This window comes from Ostrinia furnacalis, unplaced genomic scaffold, assembly GCF_004193835.3.
Source record: "Ostrinia furnacalis isolate ACB-3 unplaced genomic scaffold, ASM419383v2 OfSCF1299, whole genome shotgun sequence".
Taxonomy (NCBI): Eukaryota; Metazoa; Arthropoda; class Insecta; order Lepidoptera; family Crambidae; genus Ostrinia; species Ostrinia furnacalis.
The window spans coordinates 361,484-380,380 of NW_021131538.1; the positions used below are offsets into that span (position 1 = coordinate 361,484).

General features: G+C 36.7%; 1 protein-coding gene across 1 annotated transcript; it reads left to right on the forward strand.

Annotated features, from left to right (window-relative positions):
• Positions 1–842: 842 nt before the first annotated feature.
• On the forward strand, positions 843–16,526 carry LOC114352252 (UDP-glucuronosyltransferase 3A1-like). Its single transcript, XM_028303772.1, has 7 exons — positions 843–856; positions 954–1,045; positions 4,052–4,182; positions 4,527–4,595; positions 5,863–6,015; positions 6,223–6,291; positions 16,294–16,526. Exons 3-7 carry the CDS (start codon positions 4,062–4,064, stop codon positions 16,524–16,526), a joined length of 645 nt encoding a protein of 214 aa, XP_028159573.1. The 5' UTR covers positions 843–856; positions 954–1,045; positions 4,052–4,061.
• The last annotated feature ends 2,371 nt before the right edge of the window (positions 16,527–18,897 follow it).

Genomic DNA, 18,897 nt, shown 5'->3' on the forward strand with positions numbered 1-18,897 from the left:
ACATAATAGAAAGAAATCTAGCAAAATTATATGATATACCAATAGCACTAGCCCATTTTTTGTCCCGAAGCAGTGGTAGGGTTAATACTGGGACGTGTAAAAGTGCTTCTTAAAAGCCTATTTGCAAAAATACGAACCGAATTAAGAACCTCCTCCTTTTGTTGAAGGCCGTTAAAAATAAATGAGTTTTATAACTTTTTTAAATAAATTAATGCTTAAAAGAGTGTTTGGTGAGAGTGTCCCATCGATTGAAGACCTAAAAACATTGTTGATTTATTGTTATTAAATATCCATCCGATATGGGAAAGAAATCTTCCGGTTCCGCCAAACGTGATTTATATGGGATGTATTCATCAGAAACCAGAAAAGAAATTACCTCAGGTAAGTGAGTTTCACTTAGTCTAAAAATTAGGGTGAGATTATCAAAATGAAATTATCAGAATTAAACAATACAAAACTGTATAAACAATATTTTCAGGATCTCAAAAAATATTTAGACGCATCTGAAAATGGTGTCTTAAACATCAGCTTTGGAACCAACGTAGAACCAGCTTCGTTACCTCCAGCAAAATTCAATCAATGATTTATGCAGTTTCTAAGTTACCTTACGATGTGCTATCATAATTATGGAAGTGGAATCAAGATGAGTTGCCGGAAAGAACATCCAATACCTATAAGAATTTTAAAATGGTTTCCACACTCGGACCTTTTACCTAACCAATAAATTAATGCTTAAAAGAGTGTTTGGTGAGAGTGTCCCATCGATTGAAGACCTAAAAACATTGTTGATTTATTGCTATTAAATATCCATCCGACATGGGAAAGGAATCGCATAATAGAAAAGGAATTACCTCAGGTAAGTAAGTTTCACTTAGTCTAAAAATAAAAATGAGGTCATCAAAATTTAATTATCAGAATTAAACAATACAAAACTGTTTAAATAATATTTTCAGGATCTCAAAAATTATTTAGACGCATCTGAAAATGGTGTCATATACATCAGCTTTGGAACCAACGTAGAACCAGCTTCGTTACCTCCAGAAAAATTCAGTCAATGATTGATTGAAAAATTCTGGTTTACACACCTTAACCTTACTCATAATTTTATAAGTTAACTATAAAACCCAGAAAACTGTATTAATATCATCAGTTAATTCAACTGCGTTTTATTCCAGGTCATCCAAAATAAAACTGTTCATCACACAAGGAGGTCTACAATCAGCTGACGAAGTCATAACAGATGGTATACCTTTGATCGGTATCCCTGGGATGTTGGGAGATCAATGGTTTAACGTAGAACAATATGAGTATCATAATATTAGCATCAAAATTGACATGGACATCATTTCAGAAGAAAAACTGAGGAACGCTATCGAAACTGTTATGAAAGACAAAAGGTAAGTTAAACAGAAGCAATTGGACGAAATTCAAAAACTTTTGACTGATATGTCGCAGAAATTCGATTTGCTGATACTCGAAGCTTACTTAATTCTGGCCATTGTTAGGGCTTACGCACGTATTTTACATTAACCTTACTCATATTTTTTAAGTTAACTAAAAAACCCAGTAAACTGTATTTAATATCATCAGTTAATTCAACTGCGTTTTCTTCCAGGTCATCCAAAAGTAAAACTGTTCATCACACAAGGAGGTCTACAATCAACTGACGTAGCCATAAAGGTATACCTTTGATCGGCATCCCCATGTTGGGGGATCAATGGTTTAACGTAGAACAATATGAGTATCATAATATTGGCATCAAAATTGACATGGACACCATTTCAGAAGAAAAACTGAGAAACTAATATTATTAATATAACAGCTGGTGTACCTTTGATCGGCATCCCCATGTTGGGAGATCAATGGTTTAACGTAGAACAATATGAGTATCATAATATTGGCATCAAAATTTACAAGGACACCATTTCAGAAGAAAAACTGAGAAACTAATATTATTAATATAACAGCTGGTGTACCTTTGATCGGCATCCCCATGTTGGGAGATCAATGGTTTAACGTAGAACAATATGAGTATCATAATATTGGCATCAAAATTTACAAGGACACCATTTCAGAAGAAAAACTGAGGAACGCTATCGAAACTGTTATGAAAGACAAAAGGTAAGTTAAACAGAAGCAATTGGACGAAATCCAAAAACTTTTGACTGATATGTCGCAGAAATTCGATTTGCTGATACTCGAAGCCTACTTCTGTCCATTGTTAGGGTTTACGCACGTATTTTACATTAACCTTACTCATATTTTTAAGTTAACTATAAAACCCAGAAAACTGTATTAATATCATCAGTTAATTCAACTGCGTTTTCTTCCAGGTCATCCAAAAGTAAAACTGTTCATCACACAAGGAGGTCTACAATCAACTGACGAAGCGATAACAGCTGGTGTTCAACCTTTGATCGGTATCCCCATGTTGGGGGATCAACGGTTTAACGTAGAACAATGTGAGTATCATAATATTGGCATCATAATTAACTTTTAAAAAAATAAAACCGACTTCAAATGCGTGAACACAAAAAAAAACTAAAAATTAAAAATATTGCGTATAAAAAAGTTCATCCCCAATTTTCCATCCTTGGGGGTGAAATATTTTCTTCAAATTCGCATGAAACCACCCTTTTAATTATTATCAAAAGGGTGGTTTCATGTAAAGGTATTCCTATTCAACAAAAAAATAATCGTTCAAATTGATTTATAATCGGCGGAGATATTGCGTATAAAAAAAGTTCATCCCCAATTTTCCACCCTTGGGGGTTGTTTTTTCTATAAATAAATTTAAATGGGACCACCCTTGAGGTATTACCTATACGCCGAAAAAAGATTTGTTCAAATCGGTTCATAATTGGCGGAGTTATCGCGTAACAAACATAGAAAAAAAAAACATACGGGTCGAATTGAGAACCGCCTCCTTTTTTGAAGTCGGTTGAAAATTGACATGGACATCATTTCAGAAGAAGGAATTAATATAACTGAGGAATTAATATTATTAATATAACAGCTGGTGTACCTTTGATCGGCATCCCCATGTTGGGAGCTCAATGGTCTAACGTAGAACAATATGAGTATCATAATATTGGCATCAAAATTGACATGGACATCATTTCAGAAGAAAAACTAAGAAACTAATATTATAATTATTAATATAACAGCTGGTGTACCTTTTTTAAAATTGACATGGACATCATTTCAGAAGAAAAACAGAGGAACGGTATCGAAACTGTTATGAAAGATAAAAGTCAAGTTAACATTAAGTTAAACAGATGCAACTAGATGAAATTAAAAACTTCTGACTGATAATGTCTCAGAAATTCGATTTGCTGATACTCGAAGCCTACTTCTGTCTATTGTTAGGGCTTACGCACGTATTTTACATTAACCTTACTCATATTTATAAGTTAACTTTAAAACCCAGAAAACTGTATCAATATCATCAGTTAATTCAACTGCGTTTTCTTCCAGGTCATCCAAAAGTAAAACTGTTCATCACACAAGGAGGTCGACAATCAACTGACGAAGCCATCAGCTGGTGTACCTTTGATCGGCATCCCTGGGGTGTTGAGAGATCAATGGTTTAACGTAGAACAATATGAGTATCATAATATTGCACTCGAAATTGACATGGACATCATTTCAGAAGAAAAACTGAGAAACAATGTTANCCTATAAGAATTTTAAAATGGTTTCCACAGTCGGACCTTTTACCTAACCAATAAATTAATGCTTAAAAGAGTGTTTGGTGAGAGTGTCCCATCGATTGAAGATCTAAAAACATTGTTGATTTATTGCTATTAAATATCCATCCGACATGGGAAAGGAATCGCATAATAGAAAAGGAATTACCTCAGGTAAGTAAGTTTCACTTAGTCTAAAAATAAGAATGAGGTCATCAAAATTTAATTATCAGAATTAAACAATACAAAACTGTTTAAATAATATTTTCAGGATCTCAAAAAATATTTAGACGCATCTGAAAATGGTGTCATATACATCAGCTTTGGAACCAACGTAGAACCAGCTTCGTTACCTCCAAAAAAATTCAATCAATGATTGATGCAGTTTCTAAGTTACCTCACAATGTGATATGGAAGTGGAATCAAGATGAGTTGCCGGGAACAATTTCCAAGATAAGAATTTCAAAATGGTTTCCACAGTCGGACCTTTTACGTCCGTATTAATAATAAGATTCATTCTATTTGCCATAATATTAGTAATAGGTACGAGTATATTATAAATACTTTCAATTGTAATACATTAGGATTAGTTGGCATTTGCACTGTTTATTGTATAATATGTTTTTGTGCATTGTAACATAAATTATAGATTTTATATCAGATTTTAGAATCAAAAGCGTCTGACATTGTCTGAATCAGAATGACACTTGAAATATCAAAATTGAATATTCAGGTTTACACTCCTTAGGTAACCTTACTCATATTATTATAAGTTAACTATAAAACCCAGAAAAATGTATTAATATCATCAGTTAATTCAACCGCGTTTTCTTCCAGGTCATACAAAAGTTAAAATGTTCATCACACAAGGAGGTCTACAATCAGCTGACGTAGCCATAACAGATGGTATACCTTTGATCGGCATCCCCATGTCGGGAGATCAATGGTTTAACGTAGAACAATATGAGTATCATAATATTGGCATCATAATTAACTTTAAAAAAAATAAAACCGACTACAAATGCGTGAACACAAAAAAAAACTAAAAATTAAAAATATTGCGTATAAAAAAGTTCATCCCCAATTTTCCATCCTTGGGGGTGAAATATTTTCTTCAAATTCGCATGAAACCACCCTTTTGATAATACCTATTCAACAAAAAAATAATCGTTCAAATTGATTTATAATCGGCGGCGCAGGACCGTTCATTGTGGAAAACCTTGGGGGAGGCCTTTGTCTAGCAGTGAACGTCATTTGGCTGAAACGAACGAACGGCGGAGATATTTCGTATAAAAAAAGTTCATCCCCAATTTTCCACCCTTGGGGGTTGTTTTTTCTATAAATAAATTTAAATGGGACCACCCTTGAGGTATTACCTATACGCCGAAAAAAGATTTGTTCAAATCGGTTCATAATTGGCGGAGTTATCGCGTAACAAACATAGAAAAAAAAAACATACGGGTCGAATTGAGAACCGCCTCCTTTTTTGAAGTCGGTTGAAAATTGACATGGACATCATTTCAGAAGAAAAACTGAGGAATTAATATTATTAATATAACAGCTGGTGTACCTTTGATCGGCATCCCCATGTTGGGAGCTCAATGGTTTAACGTAGAACAATATGAGTATCATAATATTGGCATCAAAATTGACATGGACATCATTTCAGAAGAAAAACTGAGAAACTAATATTATTAATATAACAGCTGGTGTACCTTTGATCGGCATCCCCATGTTGGGGGATCAATGGTTTAACGTAGAACAATATGAGTATCATAATATTGGCATCAAAATTGACATGGACATCATTTCAGAAGAAAAACTAAGAAACTAATATTATTAATATAACAGCTGGTGTACCTTTGATCGGCATCCCTGGGGTGTTGGGAGATTAATGGTTTAACGTAGAACAATATGAGTATCATAATATTGGCATCAAAATTGACATGGACACCATTTCAGAAGAAAGACTGAGGAACTAATATTATTAACTAGCTGACCCGGCGAACTTTGTTCCGCCTTAATGGCAATAAATAACGGGATAAAAAGTATCCTATGTCCTTCTCCTGGCTCTAAACTACCTCCCTAACAATTTTCAGCTAAATCGGTTCAGCCGTTCTTGAGTTATAAGTGGAGTAACTAACACGACTTTCTTTTATATAATAGATAACAGCTGGTGTACCTTTGATCGGCATCCCCATGTTGGGAGATCAATGGTTTAACGTAGAACAATATGAGTATCATAATATTGGCATCAAAATTGACATGGACATCATTTCAGAAGAAAAACAGAGGAACGGTATCGAAACTGTTATGAAAGATAAAAGTCAAGTTAACATTAAGTTAAACAGCTGCAACTCGACGAATTCAAAAACTTCTGACTGATAATGTCGCAGAAATTCGATTTGCTGATACTCGAAGCCTACTTCTGTCTATTGTTAGGGCTTACGCACGTATCATATTTTTAAGTTAACTAAAAAGCCCAGAAAACTGTAATAATATTATCAGTTAATTCAACTGCGTTTTCTTCCAGGTCATCCAAAAATAAAACTGTTCATCACACAAGGAGGTCTACAATCAACTGACGAAACCATAACAGATGGTATACCTTTGATCGGCATCCCTGGGGTGTTGGGAGATCAATGGTTTAACGTAGAACAATATGAGTATCATAATATTGCACTCGAAATTGACATGGACATCATTTCAGAAGAAAAACTGAGAAAGACAATGTTATTAATATAAGCGGGATAAATTTGATCTGAATTTAGAATGAGCATACCTACATTTATCGTGAAATCAGACCCTTATTGTGATGGTCTTATCAATCATGCAATTGAATTGTTCAGTCTCGAATATTTCATTCTGAAATATGCATATGACTGGAAAATATGCCAACTTGTTCTGGCACTACTTAGAAATAAAACTAGTCATTTATGTAATTTTAGGCTTCTTATCTGTGATATTAATTGTTTAGACTAAACAAAAGTATTAAGTTGAAAAGAACCTTAATTGTACAATACTGTAGAATATAACAACTTTATGTCGATGTAGATTCACAGAATGAAGAATTTTATATAGAGTCACATCACATAAGAGGGGGGAGGTGGGCCTACATATGGGGGCATTGTTGTCGACACGAAAAAAAGAAGAAGAATTGACATAATAAAATCAAATCTTAAGCCCTATCCCAAACACACTGTATACGTTTTCTTTTGTGATTTCCCTGAACGAACCAGACCTAAATGCATGCCCACAACCCAAAAGGGTTCCAACGGACTTAATAATGTGCCTAAATAATTTAGGGTCTTATTGTTTACCTGCAAATGAGTTGGCGTTACGGCTATTGTGGTGTGATAAATAACAAACACAAGTGGACCTTTTTACACACATCCTGAAAACATTCAACAAAGGTTCTGAATATACAGGGTGGAATTTCGTAATGCCATCTGGGGGGAAAGTATATCTACTTTTAATACTGTAGATCTTTGAATGCAGTTTTATTTATTTTCAAAAATGTTCGAGTAAAATTTTCTATCTAGAGTATTACGAGCACTTTGCCTTCAGGTGGCAAAGATACTGATCGCCGTTGCCACTGCGCATGCGGGCTGCACGCGTTGGTTTGGCTAAACCTTTACTAGGTAACCAAAAATAGATCAAAAATTTGTAGTGCTCTTGCCGAAAATTATTATAAGGATTTTGAGCTTAACGTTGAAAGGCGCTGAAAAGGATTCCCTTTGAATGTCTTTAAGAATTTTAAATTTTTCATAGGGTTTTTAATTTTTTCATTGAGACTGAAAAAGCCTTTGTGATTTTTCCTTTGGGTATTAGATTTTAGGTAACAAATTGAATTTGAAATAGTAAATTTAGTTGCTTTTGTGTTATTTTTAAAATGAAAGAAGAGTTGGAAGGATTCTCCTTTCTCCAATAGATACTTGCTTCTTTATTTTAACCACTAATTTAATAATTTCAAAATCATAATAATATTATAATCGTTCTATTGTGAAGTAGTCCTAAGTTTGCTTAAAAATTAAGGAAGTATAATTTATTAATTAATTCTGAAATGTACCTCACGATAGTAAGTCGTTTTTCTGTTATTATTGCCCTATTATTAATAACATATTTTACAGTGGCGATTTTATAATTAAAAGCTTTAATTAAAATAGTCTAAGAACAGATACAATTTTGGAATGTCGAGGTTTATTGGTATGCAAATAGGTAATCCTTCTTTGAATTCAATAATGGAGTTACCACAAACATTTTCCTGGAGTCTTAAGTTCTCGCAACTTCTACCTGAGTTTCTTACTTCTGTTTTAGAATGAAATTGGAAGGCACAGTCACAAAGTAGGTATAATAATAGTAGGTCCGCTTGTATCTGTCTCAAAATGTGTCGCAACGACAATAATGACAGTGATTTATCTTCATTTCAACCAAAAGACGTCCACTGCTGTACAAAGGACTTTCTATGGGATTTCCACAACCACCAGTCCACCATAAAGAAAGAAAGTCCATTATAAAGAGCTGTGTTCTGAATAAAGAAAAATAATATAAAATTAAATAAATTTCAAAACGCTTTTTATGACCTTCACTAGATTGTCGGTCCATCGAGTGAGAGGCTACATCTTTCAGTCTGTCCATTGGGTTGAATATCAATATTTATTTCAATCGTAGGACAGATAATATCATGACTAAGACACTATAACCTCTAGAAACTCATTATGTAAGGCACTTCAAAATGGGGGAGTGACTTAAGTTTTTCCATACATTCTGATTCTAATATAAAATAAATGCTGAGCGTGAGCCAATTGGCGCAGTGGCTCAGAAATTGTTTTTATTCTTGTCGTGTTGTTATTGTACCTACTTACTGTGTCAATAAAGTCTTTCTATTAAAAACTGTGATGAATGAAATTTTTCCGTCACTTTAGACGAAAGCTCTCGTATGAGAAGACTGTCCATCTATACGTTATTAATCGAAGGATTGAGATTTAATCGATTGAGCATTTTGTAATTAAGACTTAAGTCTACTGAATTTTCTTTGCTTGTGGTTAATTGATCATTATCAAAACCCTCTGACCGACTCCAGTTCCGAAGTTGGCTGATTGGTGGAATCCATTGCGTATTGTTGTGACGTCATTCGCCTGAGGATCGTTACNTTTTGTAATGCCATCTGGAGGGTAAATATACTCTTTAACTGTGGATAAATAGATTTTACTCAAAGAAAACATTCCTTAATTTTTGAAAAGAAAGAGAACTGCATTCAATATTACGAAATTTTTTAAAATTCACCATAAAATTTTCTGTAAAATAATTTAAGATTACATGGTTTTCCTTTAATTTGACTTATTGTTATTATGTTTGTTAGAGAGATTTCATCCCTGTAATTAACGGTAACGATCGATGCAATAAAAATACAGGACTTTTCACAGATGCAGTCTTCAGAGATAAACAATTAATTTATTAGTTATTATAATGACGTATGATGCAAATCAAGCAATCTACAAATGAATTACTAAAATGAGTTACTGCCCAAAAGTGGATCACAAATTTTACTAAGCCTAAATTGCTGCATCACCTAACTTTGACCGTAACTTTAACGATAACCAGTGCTTTTTGTATAAAGTTTGACAGAGTGTTGACGTTAGTTAAGTAAGATGGTGTAACCCAGCCTTAGTCTAGGGCTCTTGCCGAAAATTTCTATTGAAAAAAAGGATTTTGAGCTTAACGTCGAAGGGCGTTGAAAAGGATTCCCTCTGTCTCTAAGAATTTTCAGTTTTTACAGGGTTTTAATTTTTTCATTGAAACAAAAAAAGCCTTTATGATTTTTCCTTTGAGATATTTAAGTGACAAATTGACTTTGAAATAATAAATTTAGTTGCTTTTGTGTTATTTTTAAAATAAAAGAAGAGTTGGAAGGATTCTCCTTTCTCCAATGCTTACTTGCTTCTTTATTTAAGCACTAATTAATAATTTCAAAATCATAATAATATTATAATCGTTCTATTGAAGTATAATTTATTAATTAAATCTGAAATATACCTCACGATAGTAAGACGTTTTTCTGTTATTATTGCCCTTTAATTAGTAACATACTATACAGTGGCGATTTTATAATTAAAAGCTTTAATTAAAATAGTCTAAGAACAGATACAATGTTGGAATGTTGAGGTTTATTGGTATGCAAATAGGTAATCCTTCTTTGAATTCAATAATGGAGTTACCACAACATTTTCCTGGAGTCTTAAGTTCCCACAACTTCTACCTGAGTTTCTTACTTCTGTTTTAGAATGAAATTGGAAGGCAAAGTCACAAAGTAGGTAAAATAACAGTAGGTCCGCTTGTATCTGTCTCAATATGTGTCGCAACGACAATAATGACAGTGATTTATCTTCATTTTAACCAAAAGACGTCCACTGCTGGACAAAGGACTTACCTAGGGATTTCCACAACAACCAGTCCATCAAGTCGCTTCCCGGGACCTTCATCAGATTGTCGGTCCACCGAGTGAGAGGCAACGTCTTTCAGTCTGTCCATTTGGGTTGAATTTCAATATTTATTTCAATCATAGGACATAATAATCAACGACTAAGACATTATAACGCCTAGAAACTCAACAAGTAAGCTCAATATAAGTGAGGCACTTCAAATAGGGCAGTGACTTACTTTTTCCATACATTCTGTGGGCTGAGTGTGAGTTTACATTAAACGTCCTCACTAGTGAGCGCGTTAAAAAAATGTATGAAAATTCTGTTCTTGAACGTTTCCGCTAGGGGCGCTGTGATGTAAACTCACGCTACGCCCTCTGACAGTTGACGAAGGCAAACGTTCGCGGAAAACCAGCTTCTTGACATCCCCTTACGAGCCTATCAAGATAAAATAATAAATGTTGAGTGGAAGCCTATTGGCGCAGTGGCTCAGAAATTGTTTTTATTCTTGTCGTGTTGTTATTGTACCTACTTACTGTGTCAATAAAGTCTTTCTATTAAAAACTGTGAAGGATGAAATTTTTCTGTCACTTTAGACGAAAGCTCTCGTATGAGAAGACTGTCCAATTGTCCATCTATACGTTATTAATCGAAGGCTTGAGATTTAATCGATTGAGCATTTTGTAATTAAGACTTAAGTCTACTGACTTTTATTTGTTTGTGGTTAATTGATCATTATCAAAACCCTCTGTCCGACTCCAGTTCCGAAGTTGGCTGATTGGTGGAATCCATTGCGTATTGTTTTGACGTCATTCGCCTAAGGATCGTTACTTCGTTAGTCCTCTGATGCCGAGTTCAGGAATTCGATATACTTTACAAGACTTTAAAGTCTCCTTGGAATTCAATAAATACTTTGCAAGACTTTTAAGACTTCGTTTAGGTCCCTTTTACCCAACTGCGCCAGAAAGGTTTATGTTTTTGGTTTAGTATTCTTGAGGTCAATAAGGAAATGAGCTGTATTTATTTATATACCTACCACGATGATATCCACAACTGACTTCTTAAATAGATATAATAAATATTAAAACATAATAACGCGCTTAGATGAGAGACCTAAAATACTTATATAATTTTATATAATCAATAAAGTAGCATTGAATACCTACGTGGAGAGTTGAACTTTTTCATAAAAGAATCTAATTAAAGTAGCACAATACCTATTATTATTTGTGGGTAAGGAAGAAATAAACCGCAAGTCCTTGCTGTCGACGAACCGTGAATGGAAACAGAACAATGACTGTACAAAACGTGCCAGCAAAAACTACGTAGGTGTTCGTTTCAAAAACCATCTTCCGACCGTTGGGTTATTGCGTTAAGTATATTTCTTCCTAAAATATTGCTTTTCTGGGAACATTTGCTCATTGCTCTGACAAGATTGAAGTGCGCAAACAATTTGTAAAATGGTAGCAAATAATAACATGAGAGCAAATATTTCTGCTACCATTGACGACTCGAGTTTATTGTTCCAAGTTTTATGAGTGAGGATTCAAGTTAATTTATGTTAGGGACATAGAAATTGAATTAGTGTTTTTTATTTCATACAGCAGATAGATTTTTTCTTCTTTATTCAGACTTATGAACTGAAGAAATAGGCATCTGATATACCAGCTGTATTTTGGTTTTGAAATAACTAAACTGTTGATATGACGATTTCTCCCAAGGCGTCTCATGGTGCCAGAAGCGGACTACAAGATTTTTTTTTCGAAACAGCGTCGTTCTCTACTATATCACTCGAGTCCATAAGCTTTCGAAACTATGAGGCAGTGGAAAAGAAATTCGCAACAGTGTTCGTCGCCACAGCGGCATTCGAAATGACGTAGGGGACCCGAAAAAAATAATTTTATTCAATTGTTTTATTTTTTAAAGAGCAGATAGTTTTTAAATTCATTTCCAACAAGATTCTTAACACATGTGATTTTAATGTTAGGATGTGAGTTTAGTGCAAGGAAAGGCATGTTTTCAATGATATTAAAGAACTATAATATCATTGCATGTTTTATTTGAATTATCATGTATGACGACTGTCGTCAGGCAGCATTTTTACCGTACATCAAAGGTGTAACAGATAAAATTGGAACAGTAATAAGAAAGTTCTCCATAAAGACTGTATATTCTCCGTTAATGCCAAATAGCAAAACAACTACGATCGCCGAAAGATGTTATACCTTTCCAGACTCCGGGAGTATAAAAAATCGATTGCAGCTGTGGTACTGTGGTAGTTCGTATATTGGACAGACGAAGCGCACCATTGCAGAACGTGTCAAAGAACACATCGCAGCTGTTAAAAATCGNAAAGTCTCTTTGGAATTCAATAAATACTTTGTAAGACTTTTAAGACTTCGTTTAGGTCCCTTTTACCACACTGCGCCAGAAGGAGGTTTATGTTTTTGGTTTATTATTTATTCTTGAAGGTCAATAAGGAAATAAGCTGTCTTATTTATATACCTACCACGATGATATCCACAACAGACTTCTTAAATAGATACTTAATAAATATTAAAACACTTATTTAATTTATCATCAATAATGTAGCATTGAATACCTACGTGGAGCGTTGGACTTTTTATAAAAGAATCTAATTAAAGTAGCACAATACCTATTATTATTTGTGGGTAAGGAAGAAATAAACCGCAAGTTCTTGCTGTCGACGAACCGTGAATGGAAACAGAACAATGTCTTTTGTACAAAACGTGAACATCTTGCCAGCAAAAACTACGTAGGTGTTCGTTTCAAAAACCATCTTCCGACCGTTGGGTTATTGCGTTAAGTATATTTCTTCCTAAAATATTGCCTTTCTGGGAACACTTGCTCATTGCTCTGACGAGATTGAAGTGCGCAAACAATTTGTAAAATGGTAGCAAATAATATCATGAGAGCAAATATTTCTGCTACCATTGACGACTCGAGTTTATTGTTCCAAGTTTATGAGTGAGGGTTCAAGTTAATTTATGTTAGGGACATAAAAATTGAAGTGGTGTTTTATTTCATACAGCAGATATATTTTTCTTCTTTATTCAGACTTATGAACTGAAGAAATAGGCATCTGAATACCAGCTGTATTTTGGTTTTAAAATAACTAAACTATTGATATGACGATTTCTCCCAAGGCGTCTCACGGCGCCAGTAGCGGACTACAAGAAAATGTTTTTCAAAACAACGTCGTTCTCAACTATATTACTCGGGTCCATAAGCTTTCGAAACTATGAGGCAGTGGAAAAGAAATTCGCAACTGCGTTCGTCGCCACAGAGGCATTCGAAATTACGTAGAGGACCCGAAAAAATGAATTTTATTCAATTGTTTTATTATTTAAAGAGCAGTCAAATTTATTTTCAACAAGATTCTTAACACATGATGTGATTTTAATATTAGGATGTGAGTTTAGTGCAAGGAAAGGCATGTTTTATTAGAATTATCATGTATGACGACTGCAGCATTTTTACCGTACATCAAAGGTGTAACAGACAACATTGGAACAGTACTAAGAAAGATCTCCATCAAGACTGTATATTCTCCGTTATGCCAAATAGCAAAACAACTACGATCGCCGGAAGATGTTATACCTTTCCAGACTTCGGGAGTAGGTATATAAAATCGATTGCAGCTGTGGTAGTTCGTATACTGGACAGACGAAGCGCACCATTGCCGAACGTGTCAAAGAACACATCGCAGCTGTTAAAAAAAACCTTTTTAAAAAACAAGCTTTATCTAAATGCAGATGTACTAAAACGAAAAAAATAATTGTATGCTTGGTTCAAAGAATTTCGAAAGCTTGTATCGCTCATGGAATTTATTCCTCTTTTTTTCTGTTTGCGCTACAAGCTTTCGAAATTCTTTGAACCAAGCATACAATTATTTTTTTCGTTTTAGTACATCTGCATTTAGATAAAGCTTGTTTTTTAAAAAGGTTTTTTTTATTATAATTTTATTTTACACTTTTTAGTTGTATCTCAATCTCTGGATCATTATTTAGCACCAAAGTGCTCGAGAAGTCGAATCCAACGAACCCAAACTCGATAAGATTCCGCCGTTTCGTTTAGGAGTTCCTATGGCCACCTCCTGACTCCATCATCAGGACCCTGGACATCATCTAGTCACGGCCTGACCCGAGGTCCGAGCCTACCGTGGCGCCCTCAAGCCGCGTCCGTAGTCCCCCTCGATCGGGCCCACTAGAGTGAGCCCGCCGTAGGCTGGACTTTGGTCGCGGTATTGTACCAAAGTCCTCAGTGGGCAACCCTCTAGTTGGGTTCGCCACTGATCGGGCGCCTTATGCGCTCGATACGGCCCGATCGCGAACGTCGGTCTGCGACCGACGCGGACGAGCCAGCCACACTCGGCCTCGTCGGCACGCGCACCGACGATCGCCTTACCTTCTGTACTCGCCATTCTGCCCGGTGAAGCTGGAAAAGCTCTTCAAGCTACCAGCGCGCGTCCCTTAAAAAAATCATCTAGCACTAAAGTGCTTGAAAAGACAAATCCAACGAACCCAAACTCGATGAGTTTCTGCCTTTTCCTTTAGGATTTCCTATGGCCACCTCCCAAATCCATCATCAGGACCCTGGACATCATCTAGCACTAAACTGCTCGCAAAGACAAATCCAACGAACTCAAACTCGATGCGATTCCGCCGTTTTGTTTAGGAGTTCCTATGGCCACCTCCTGACTCCATCATCAGGACCCTGGACATCATCTAGCACTAAACTACTCGAAAAGAAAAATCCAACGAACCCAAACTCGATGAGTTTCTACCGTTTCGTTTAGGAGTACCTATGGCCACCTCCCTAATCCATCATCAGGACCCTGAACATCATCTAGCACTAAACTGCTCGAAAAGACAAATCCAACGAACCCAAACTCGATGCGATTCCGCCGTTTCGTTTAGGAGTTCCTATGGCCACCTCCTGACTCGATCATCAGACCAGCTCAATGGTACCATAACATTGCATTGTCATCGTACTTACATAAGTATACCAAATTTCAGCTCAATCGGTTGAGGAGAAGTGGTCTTAAATTCAGTTGCAAGATTTGTCCCACACATACTAACAAGTGAAGTCAATATAAAGCTTGTAAAAATCGACAGACGAGCAAATCCGCCGTGGCTGAACACCTGCTGGAAACAGGAGTTAATCACTGGATGGAGTTTCACAGTCCAAAAATCCTCTCCACTGATCGGCATTATCACACTAGGATAGTTCGAGAAGCGATTGAAATTAAGAAAAATAAAAATTTCAATCGGGAGGACGGATTTAAATTGTCACCAGTGTGGAATCCGGTGATTAATAAATGCAAACCGCGAATTTTGCCGTCAAGTACGAATACGGATACTGTGAGTGTTGTGTGTCGTGGTAACATCACTAGTGGTAGTGTAACAAATGACAATATGAGGGTAGTTGAAAATCTTCAAGCCCGCCCGAACGGACGATGCCACGAACCGCCAGTCTGCTTGTGACCACGGCTGCAGCATCGCAGCCGAAACGCTTTAGCGTTTCCAGCACTCGTCACTAATTCAGGTACCCCTAATAGCGCATAGTACACCGGGATGGGGTAAAAATTCAGTTCATATTGTTTCGTCAGACTCAATAGTGATACTAAATAATAAGTGCAAACGTTGAAGAAGACAGCTGCGATGCAGAAATCATAAATGTACACAAAATGTAAGTTTATATTGCAATATTTTTATTTTGATTTATTTATAGAATTCATTTGCTAGTAAAAATATTAACTTGAGAAGTGTATTAGTTTCTTTGCTAATCTTATAATATTTTTAAGTGATTTGCATTAGTGGTTCGACTCCCTGATTAACTTTTTGTTGTTCTTAAATAAAGGTATTTCTATTTTTCTCATAAATGTCGTATTTTCTATTATTAATTCTCTAAAATTATTATTTTCAGATTTTTTCCGGTTACGCCACGGAATAAAAAAGACCAAACATTGGCAGACTGGGAAAAAACCATGGAGTGTATTCCAGAAGGGTAAGCTAATTTTATACCTCAATATTTTGTTATTTTCATGAACTCTCAAGTTTTCATAGCATTATTTTTAAAATATACTTAGTTTTTCCTTTGTTTTTGTTTCTTTTATACTTTTAGAACAGAAGTGTAATATATTGTTTGCTTGTCTACAGTATCCACCGCGGCCGGCAAGCCTGTGCGGTGCCGCATGTTCCCGTGGTGTCGCTTCCGCGCCGTGTGTGCGTTCCAACACCCGCCTTGCATGGACCAGGCCGCGTGCGAACGCCGCGGCTGTATGTACGAACACAAGACCCTACCGGCACAATCGGCCCCGCCGGCTCAAGCGCCTTCGCCCATGGACGTCACCTCGTCGATTGACGTGGCCTCGCCCATGGACGTGGCCTAGCCTCAACCGTCCCCGCCGTTGCATGTGCACCGGCGACACCTAAGCCCACCATATAATGCAGTAAGTTCTGTTGGATGTTTAAGGGTTGTATCTACTACCCAACATTGATGAAACAACGCTGGCCGAAACAGCTTGAAAAATTCGACCGGTTCATACAGTGTCTGAGTACCTAGCTCGGATGGAAGAGCAATCGCCCGGCAAACAAAAGGTCGTGGGTGCGATTCCCGTCTGAGGCAGTTCGATTTTTTGAAGTTCAGAACTTGATTTGGAATAAAATGCTAAAAACTGTTTTTATACAGGTTTGGAGGGATCCAGATGCGTGTGGACCGGTTTCGCCACTATCTTACGGCGACGCAGCAGGCGTTGGCGCTTGCAAAAGGATAGTGACGTGCGCCGGCGCCGTGGCCGAAGAAAAGAAATGTACCAAAAGTAATAAAAAATAAGAAAAGTAAATAAAAAAGAAACTCTGAAGCAATGTATTTGATTTCTTCAGATCATCAAGAAGTGTATTAAAATGTTTGCTTGTCTACAGTATCCACCGCGGGCGGCAAGCCGGTGCGGTGCCGCATGTTCCCGTGGTGTCGCTTCCGCGCCGTGTGTGCGTTCCAGCACCCACCATGCAAGTACGAGGCTGCGTGCGAACGCACGGGACCCTGCCGGCACAATCGCCCATGGAGGTGACCTCGTCGATTGACGTGACCTCGCCTCAATCGTCCCCGCCGTTGCACGTATCCCCGCCACCTAAGCCCTCCATAAATGTAAGTAATGCCGTAACCTTTGACATCGTCCATTTTATTCTATTAATTCTAGTATGTGTCCTGTATGGTCGCTTCTTTTTTATCAACATAGTAATTTGTTCCTTATAGAAATTTTCATCCCCCTATTTCATCCCCGTAATGGCTTATTTTTATTAAATAACATTTTTCTTTCTAAATTCTTCCTAGTGATCTCTATTTATGTTTACAAAATAAACTAACGTATCGTTGTTTTCCGCAGCGTCCCTCGTGGTGCCAGCAGCGAGCTCAAGGCGATCGCCGCGCCCTCCACGGGACGTGCAAATTCTACTCTTCGTTCGTCAACTCCAAGTGCAAGTTCTTTCACCCCGACTAGCCCAGTCTTATGCGGTAACCGGCGTAATTCTTAGACTTAAGCATTCCTAATGTATGTACCTGTATTTGTGTAAGGATTTTTTTTAATATAATGAATGATTTTTATGCAGTTGTTTCATTCCTTAAAAAGTGACATATTTTAGGCCTAAAGCTTACAATTTACACATCACACATGACTAGGCTCAACCTACGCAAAAGTTCTTCTCAGAGCTAAACAACAGTTCTTCTCAGAGCTAATCAACAGTTCTTTTCATGGCTAACCAACAGTTCTTTTCAGGGGTAACCAACAGTTCTTTTCAGGGCTAAACAACAGTTCTTTTCAGAGCTAGAATTTTACCCGCTATCAACATTTTCTTAACCCTACAAGGCACCCAGTTCCATTTGTGGAACACCGACTTTAATCGTTCCTATAGCTATTAAACTATTAGTNAAACATTTGAAAATGCCTAAGAGAGCCAGGTCTCAACTTTCTAAACATAGTTGTCAAGCACGGGAAGCAAGAATACGTCGTATGGGAGAATCTTCACCTGAACGTTCCCAACGCCTAGCTGAACAAAATCAGAGAAACTATCAGGTACGCGCACGAGAGTCGAAGCGTCGAACGTTCGCCTCATAAATACAATCTATGCAGCCTGCGGATAATGACTGCGTCGTCGACGTTAGTGTCGGTGTCTGTGAATGGTACTGTCCATCTTCAGTGAGAATAACAAGGACTAATCAACTAAAAGCATGAAATAAATTAATGTTAACAAAAAAATTAAAACCGACTCCAAAAAACCTGCAAAAAGTAGAAAATAATTCCATTATTTATTTATTAGGACAAAATGTAATGTAATGGTATTTTTGTGAGTGTGGGNNTTGTGGGGATTAATCAAACGTGTTTTAATTTGAAGCCAGGTCCTGAAGGACTTAAAAAAAATAAAAAAATTCTGAACGTTAAGCATAATACCTTCGAAGGTCCGGGCGGCGTCGTCGAAAACTATGACGACGACGGCGAGACGCACGCTGGTCCCAAAATGTTGGACCTATTATACAAAATGAACGCCCGCAACGCGGTTGTGGTAGTGACACGATGGTAAGTTCCCCTTTCATCATTTGAGCTCTTAAAAATCCGGTAGACTAGTTAGCAGAGGCTACCCAACATTGATGAAAAAACGCTGGCCGCAACAGCGTATTACAGTTGAAAATTTCGACCGGTTCATACAGTGTCTAAGTACCTAGCTCGGATGGAAGAGCAGTCGCCCGGCAAACAAAAGGTCGTG